We start from the raw sequence: 8,558 nt of genomic DNA on the forward strand, positions 1-8,558 counted from the left end.
AAGAAGAGCTCCCCCCATTTTTGCTCCCGGAGACAAGGTATGGCTCTCCGCTAAATATGTCCGCTTTCGTGTCCCCAGTTACAAACTGGGACCACGCTATCTTGGTCCTTTCAAAGTCTTGTGCCAAATTAATCCTGTCTCTTACAAACTTCTTCTTCCTGCTTCTCTTCGTATTCCCAATGCCTTTCATGTCTCTCTCCTTAAACCACTCATCATCAACCGTTTCTCTCCCAAACTTGTTTCTCCCACTCCTGTTTCCGGTTCTTCTGACATCTTCTCCGTGAAGGAGATACTGGCCTCCAAGACGGTCAGAGGGAAAAAATTCTTTTTGGTTGATTGGGAGGGCTGTGGACCTGAAGAGAGATCCTGGGAACCTGAGGACAACATCCTAGACAAAAGTCTGGTCCTCAGGTTCTCAGGCTCCAAGAAGAGGGGGAGACCCAAGGGGGGGGGTACTGTTACGCCGAGCGCTCCGGGTCCCCGCTCCTCCCCGGAGCGCTCGCAACATCCTCGCTACTGCAGCTCCCCGGTCAGATCTACTGACCGGGTGCGCTGCGATACCGCCCCCAGCCGGGATGCGATTCGCGATGCGGGTGGCGCCCGCTCGCGATGCGCACCCCGGCTCCCGTACCTGACTCGCTCTCCGTCGGTCCTGTCCCGGCGCGCGCGGCCCCGCTCCCTAGGGCGCGCGCGCGCCGGGTCTCTGCGATTTAAAGGGCCACTGCGCCGCTGATTGGCGCAGTTGGTCTAATTAGTGTGTTCACCTGTGCACTCCCTATGTATACCTCACTTCCCCTGCACTCCCTCGCCGGATCTTGTTGCCATCGTGCCAGTGAAAGCGTTCCCTTGTGTGTTCCTAGCCTGTGTTCCAGACCTCCTGCCGTTGCCCCTGACTACGATCCTTGCTGCCTGCCCCGACCTTCTGCTACGTCCGACCTTGCTCTTGTCTACTCCCTTGTACCGCGCCTATCTTCAGCAGTCAGAGAGGTTGAGCCGTTGCTAGTGGATACGACCTGGTTACTACCGCCGCTGCAAGACCATCCCGCTTTGCGGCGGGCTCTGGTGAAAACCAGTAGTAACTTAGAACCGGTCCACTAGCACGGTCCACGCCAATCCTTCTCTGGCACAGAGGATCCACCTCCTGCCAGCCGAATCGTGACATATATCCGAACACCCTGCACACAGCCCCCCTCCCTCATGATTGGATGCCACTGTACTACAGGCCATTCATTGCAAAAGGAAAAAAGGTCTTCAAGGTTCAATCACAAGAAACCTCTTAAAGGGGTTATCCATTAATAAAAAAAACAGACCTAATTTCTTTCAAAGACCGCTCCCTGTCTGTTTCCATTTTGTATGTGGCATTACAACTTGGCTCCATTCACTTCAATGGAAGTGAGCTGCAGAACCACAACCAACCTGGAGACGGACAGGGAGCATCCATTGAAAGTAATTATCTCTGTTTTTCGATTCCTTGATAACCCCTTTAACCCCTTGGGGACGGAGGGTTTTCCCGTTTTTGCACTTTCGTTTTTTCCTCCTTACCTTTTAAAAATCATAACTCTTTCAATTTTGCACCTAAAAATCAAATGGTTGGCTTATTTTTTGCGCCACCAATTCTACTTTGTAATGACATCATTCATTTTACCCAAAAATCTACGGTGAAACAGAAAAAAAAACTCATTGTGCGTCAAAATTGAAGAAAAAAAATGCCATTTTGGAGCTTTTGGGGGCTCTTGTTTCTACGCAGTGCATTTTTCGGTAAAAATGACACCTTATCTTTATTCTGTAGGTCCATACGATTAATAATATTGATTTTGACATACTTCTGGAAAAAATCATAACCACATGAAGGAAAATTTATACGTTAAAAATTGTCATCTTCTGACCCCTATAACTCTTACATTTTTCTGCGTACGGGGTGGTATGAGGGCTAAGTTTTTGTGTTGTGATCTGAAGTTTTTAGCGGTACCATTTATGTATTGATCGGACTTTTTGATCACTTTTTATTCATTTTTTTATGATATAAAAAGTGACCAAAAATACGCTATTTTGGACTTGGCCTGTTACACTGTGAGTTGTGTCAGCCACCCGGCGCCCCTGTTGCTATGGTGCCCTTGTGTGGCCGCACAGCTCGCACACCCCAAAGGTCGGCCCTGGCCACAGCAACGTGAACCAGTGTATTAGGTAGTTGTGCTAACTATTTTTCTGTGCTTTTGTAGAAACAAAATGAAGGAACAGTTTCAAATCCTGACCATCAAACGTGTGCAGGATACTATACATGTGAATGCAGCCTTAAAGGAAATCTGTCACCAGATTTATATTTGCAGGGAAGCATAAAACTTTTCACAGAGACCCTGAATCCACAAATGTATTACTTCTTTATCTGTTGCACACCATGAGCAGAGTACACTCAGTGTTCCTGTATACCAGTTGTTGGTCAACAGCTTTCTGCCGATACACAGTATAGACAAATAGCTGACAATCATTGGTAGGTGGTGAGGGGATCAGCAGTATGCTTGGCTCAGTGTACAGTAGATAGATGCTCCTTTTATTAGATCTACTGGAATCAGCCTCTCTATCACTGGTTTTTGCAACTCCCATATAGGACAGCAGAAACATAGTGACAGATCCTCTTCAAAATGTCCTTGATAATACCCCCAGTAGAAGCCTGGTGGCAAAACATGGTTTGGGGTCTGAGGTGGAGGTCTGGATCCACAAGTATGTAAGCATGGGTCTAATAATTGTTTCATATCTTAAATCAATTGTGCCTTATGTTTTCTTTCTACTGTATTGTGTGCACTGGCACTTTCTAGCTTTTAAAAATAATAATAATAATAATATATATATTTTTTTTTATTGGTGCTATTGTTATATTTGTCCTACAATCTGGTTATTGTTTCTTTGTATGTGGATCTCGACCTTCCTTCCCCACATGCTATACTTTTTCATATTTTAAATGGAAAGTTGCTGTTTTTAATAAAAAATTATATGTCTTGTACTTTGTGTATTGTAGGATCATATATTCACCCAGGGTATTCTTTCAGATGTTTTTTTTTTTTTTGATAATAAATGTATACATTGAATTTCTTAATAATAAACACTATCAATAAGATGAGACAAAACAAGGATTTCCATAAGAAACAACCATTTATTTTCTCTATGATGTATGATATAGAGTAACAGATGCTTAAGATGCCATTATACTTGTGCTTTCTGTACAGTTCTGTGATGTTTACAGGTTCTGAAATAAAAAGAGTATATGGATTGAGTAACCTTATATAATGCTGTAACAAGGGTCATAAAAGTATTAGAAATCCCCTTACAAATAGTGAATCAATGCTAACCAAGTAAGTGTGGAATTTTACATACATAACATTTTCTTCTTACATGAACATCTACTTGTATATTCTGATCTCCATCACTGAACATATCTTGGTCTATTTCTGTGCATTGTATAACGTTTTCACAGTTTACAGGTACTAACACACATTACAAGATTTTACATTAGACCAGGACACATTTGCTTTGTAGGTGCATAACCTTCAGTACAGTACTCAAAGATCTGCTAGATTTGTCCTTTTGTGTCTATGGATAAAGCTATTTTCCATGTGTAAGTAAATAGTTATTGTTTGTACCCATGAGCAGGAACTTACGCTGTTGATCCAGGAGGTGTAAGCAGACACTCTGGTGAACACTGTGGGTTTCAGGTAAGCATTGCATCCAAGGGAAGACACAAAGCTGGTCACACCATGGACTTGGTAGACACCATTGACAGCACAGTTCAGGGGTCCACCAGAATCTCCCTATAAAAGAATAATTGATAAGTATTTGGGAAAATTAGACTATATTTCAGTTTCTAGTTATTTGCATAATGCAGTACATTGCCAGGAAAATATTATTTTCATGTCTGAGTAGCTAAATCACAAATTAAGCAAACGGGACCTGCCATCCAGGCTTCGACCATAGGCACTACATTGTTCATAGTAAACATGTCAAATCATATTTAACATTTTTATAACCAATTTATAGCTTTAAACATTAAGACAATAATAGCAGTAACTGCTAAAAATGAGAACTCGGCAAGACTTACATTGCATCCGGCCTGTTGTCCGTTACCCCCGGCACAGACCATGGTGCTCTTTACAGTGCTACCCCAGTAGGAGCTGGTGGAGCAGGTGGAGTGAGCAACAACGGGCAGAGGGGCCTGCTGGAGGATAGATGGCAGAGAGCCACCGGCTGCAATGAGAGAGAATCATTCTTCATTCACCATTCTCAGTATTCTGTAACTCACTAAACACATTTTCAGAGCATTGCTTAGAATACATTCAGTTTATCAATTCTCACTGACATTTATTGGAATTGAACTCAATTACCCCGAAGGCGAGAAGCGGGGGCTTTTTTTTTGATGTGTAAAACTGTGGCTGAATTAAGAATTGGTGTGGAAGGAACAACCAATGATGGAGGAGCCTGACAGACCCCCACGTATTATATAGTTGTTGATGTCCATCCACCATAAGAAAGTATGACATAGGGCACAGTGACACGGTAAGTTTTAGGGGAGTCAAGTGTAAATAGGGATTTTTGTATTCGGGGTAATTGAGTTAATTTGTAATTAGAATCCCGGACTCACCTGGGGTATTTGTGGTCATATTTATTGGAATTAACAGCATTCTGGACACGAGACTTATCAATTCTTTACATGTCATTTTATTGTTTCTGTATGCAAAAGGATTTGTCCGGGTAACAATAGAATTCTTCAAAATTAGTCTAAGAGAAAAGTGAAGCAGCTTCCTATATCTGCTTCCCTTTCCATGTGACTTTTGAAATATAATAGTTTAAATCTGTAATTGTATCTCCAAATGAGAGCTCACATTTTAAAATCTGTATCTCACAAAAGACCAGTTCTGTGAGCAGACCGACCCTTATCCAGACCAGATTTAGAGTGACAGATTTTCAGTCACGATACATTATACATTGTAGACATCTTCTTTGAGAAGATCACCCCCGTAGAAGACCACTTTTCCATACAACTTTGGGGGTCTTCTCAAAGAGTTTTAACTGCATTTGTTTTATCTTAATTTCTTAACATCTGCCGAATTACAACTTACTGCTAGTTCTTCCCCATCCAGAAACAATGCAGTTGTAGTTGTTGGCGAGAACGGCGCCACTTGCTGGCAGTGTAGCCAGTTTCACATAGCTGTTCAGAGTAGCACTGGAGGCCAGCCACAGGACAGCAATATCATAGCTGAAAGAGGGAAATATTCGCCATAAGTCAGTCACAATGAACAAAGTAACATATATGTGTAACAAAGCTTAGAGGGGAACTCCGGTGGAAACAAGTAGAAAACAAATGTTTTCTAATCAACTGGTGCTTGAAAGTTAAACAGATTTGTAAATTACTTCTATTAAAAAAAATCTTAATCCTTCCAGTACTTATTAGCTGCTGTATTAAACAGAGAAATTTGTGAATTTCTTTTCTGTCTGACAACAGTGCTCCCTGCTGACACCCCTTTCTGTGTCAGGAACTGTCTAGATTAGAATCATATCTCCATAGAAAACCTCTCCTACTCTAGACAGTTCCTGACACGGACAGAGGTGTCAGTAGAGAGCACGGTTTTGAGACAGAAAATAACTTCACAAATTTCTCTGTAGTATATCTGTAGTATACAGCAGCTGATAAGTACTAGAAGGGTTAAGATTTTATAATATAAGGGATTTACAAATCTGTTTTACTTTCTTGCACCAGTTGATTTAAAAAAAATGTTTTCCCCCCACTGGAGTTCCCCTTTAATTGCTATGAGGAATCAGAAAGGAATTTTTTCCATTATAGGCAAATTGGCTTGTGTCTAAAGCTGAGTTCACACTATTATTTGGTCGGTACTTTTAGGCAAAACCAAAAGTGGAAAACTATAATGGAAAGATTTTTTTTCCGTGGTGGGTCCCACTCTTGGTTTTGAACCAAGCCTTTTAGTTTTTTGCCTTTCTCTGGATTACCCAGGTTAAACAGACTTTTTCTTTTTTATACCACCTTTCCTTCGTATCACATCTCTCCAGTGGTTAAATATATTGGCATATGTCGTCTTTGAACCATAATTATATATGTCTAATTCATAAAGTAAAGAGCTTGACAGATCTTATTAAGCATTTGAAGTTATGTGAACTCTTCAGCTTCTAGCTTCCATAAGATACATACCCAGCGGCTACATTGTTAGTGTTCCAGCCTGAGTTAATACGAATTGCCGACACTGAGATGAACTGTTCGGTACCATCGTTCTGGCTTAGGTTGTGCTCTCCCAAGACCACACGGTAGGTGTTGGCTCTGATTAACAGATATGAATATATAGAGAGATAGATGTAAGTGACTGTACATAGGTTTTTTGTTTTTGTAGAGTTATATAGAGGGGGAATTCCCTATTAGAACTACCGGAGATTATTGATAATTAAATGAAATGATTTACTATTAAAATAAATAAAATAAAACAAAAAAAATCAGCAATATAAGTAACATTTGCTAAATGTAATCTTAGTTTCCAGAGTAAGTAATACCTGTCGACACAGTGAGCAGCGGTCAGCACACGATTAGCACGGATCAGGGAACCTCCACAGGTGTGGTACCAGCTGCTGCCGGACTGATACTGGAGAGATACCTACAAGGCAAAAATCACATTGGGACTATTTTAACATCACACAAGTTGTGTCTCTCTTCTGACTTAGTGTTACTGTCAATTTAAAAAAAAACTTTTGACATGTCACACTTTGATCAGGTATGGTCTGGGTGTGCAGAAAGACGGGGGGAGCAGCAAACTGGGGAGAGAAGTGTTTAGTTGTGCTCATTTTAATAATCAATGGGAGTCTGAAAACCTGAATCCCAATTTAAAAAATTGTGGCATGTCTCTGTGACATGTGAAAATTTTTGGGAAATAATAATAGCTTTAAGCTTCGAAGAGTATTTAATCTGTGGGACTGTGGCCAAAAGTTAGTTCTCTCTGCCGAGAAACAAGCATACATAATTATATATGGACAGTCTTCTCATATAATACAATTTTGTGGGATCTGACAGGTACTCTTTAAATTTTTTTCCCCATTCATTATCTCCTTATTCATGGATTGTTGGGGGTCTGACAGCAGAAACCCATACAGATTCTGGCAACACAAAAAAACTGTGCCCCCACATGTATGAGCCTTCTGAATGTCACCAAATACAGTGATCTGCAACATTCTAAAGGTAATGGTTATGCATGTGTTGCCCACTCTATTCAGTTGGGGGCTACATTTTCACTGCATTCTGGGGATCAGTTGGGGGGGTCACAGTGGTTGGATCCCCACAGATCCAGAAGCTATCCCGTATCCTCTGGGTTGGGGATTACTTGCTGAAATGAAAATATCCCTTTTACATCACTTACCTGCCATGGCCAGGCATTTTTGGCTGCATTTGTTCCTCCAACTACACGAGAATTATCTTCAATGTAGCGAAGATTATCATCGCAGTGTCCTAGGAAGAGGTAGAATTAAAAACAAAAAATGATGTGAAAAAAGTTAGTCATTGTGGTCGCGCTGCAGTGCCCTGCACAACTGGGGATCAAGGACACCGCCATGAAGGGAAAGACTTTCCCACACAGGATTGGTCGGGTCCTGGATGGAAAGGAATGCTATAACTTAGTTATCTGTTACCATTAAGGGGATAGGAAGATCTCTTTGATAAGGTGGCTAAAAATTAGCAAAATCGTTTTCTTAATACCACTAATTGTAAGCCAATACAAGATCATAAAATACCCTCCTTATGTCATCTGAATATAGTGAACCATTTTATCGTTAGTGGATTATGGAAACAGTACATTAGGCATCCATATGAGTATTGTCATATATAAGCTGAAGTAAAAATAGGGTACTTTCTTGCGTCTTACCACCAAGGACAAAAGCAGCGAGTAGAAGGAAAGTTAGCATCTTGGATCGGTAGAAGTGTGTGGAGGGAAAGTGATTCTGCACTCCCTTTTATATTGCCGCCAGTCCCAGGATTCAAGTGTTGGGAACACTGTCAGATGTTGTATTCACAGTATTTGTGAGATTTTTATCTGTTTATGTATTTTTGTCAAGGGCACTTGGAATTGAGTAAGCATTATAATGTAACATAAATAAAGCAGAATACTGTTTAATCCAATTATTTATAGGTAGCTTTTTTTCTATACATTTCTGGTTGCTGCATTTGGCTATAGAGGATACATAACTGCAGACATAGCACGGTGCTGGACCTTACTGGAGGCCAGTACTATATATTATACATCAGGTTATAATATACATTAGGTTATTATACATTATAGCTTTTTCAGATTTTGTACTGGGGTTCAGTATCTTAAAGATGCATGGTTGTATAGGACTTTTGACCTGTAATCCATATATACCTCTCATTAACTGACCTCTGCAGTGCCAATATATCAGTATAAAAAGATATGCAAATTAGGGTTTGGAGTCCACTGGGTGTTGCTGCTTGCCCTCTGGCCGCACATGTCGGCCGTGAGCGCACTGTCCCTGCTCCTGGCGGGGCCGGGATTCGTATCGCG

General features: G+C 41.0%; 1 protein-coding gene across 1 annotated transcript; it reads right to left on the bottom strand.

Moving 5' to 3' along the window:
- Nucleotides 1-3,141: 3,141 nt before the first annotated feature.
- Nucleotides 3,142-7,946, bottom strand: LOC130357671 (chymotrypsin-like elastase family member 1). Its single transcript, XM_056560403.1, has 8 exons — nucleotides 7,905-7,946; nucleotides 7,404-7,492; nucleotides 6,547-6,647; nucleotides 6,194-6,319; nucleotides 5,109-5,245; nucleotides 4,091-4,236; nucleotides 3,654-3,803; nucleotides 3,142-3,241 (listed from the first exon to the last, which is right to left on the bottom strand). Exons 1-8 carry the CDS (start codon nucleotides 7,942-7,944, stop codon nucleotides 3,233-3,235), a joined length of 798 nt encoding a protein of 265 aa, XP_056416378.1. The 5' UTR covers nucleotides 7,945-7,946; the 3' UTR covers nucleotides 3,142-3,232.
- Between the last annotated feature and the right edge of the window lie 612 nt (nucleotides 7,947-8,558).

The sequence above is a fragment of the Hyla sarda genome, chromosome 2 (assembly GCF_029499605.1).
Source record: "Hyla sarda isolate aHylSar1 chromosome 2, aHylSar1.hap1, whole genome shotgun sequence".
NCBI classification, from domain to species: Eukaryota; Metazoa; Chordata; class Amphibia; order Anura; family Hylidae; genus Hyla; species Hyla sarda.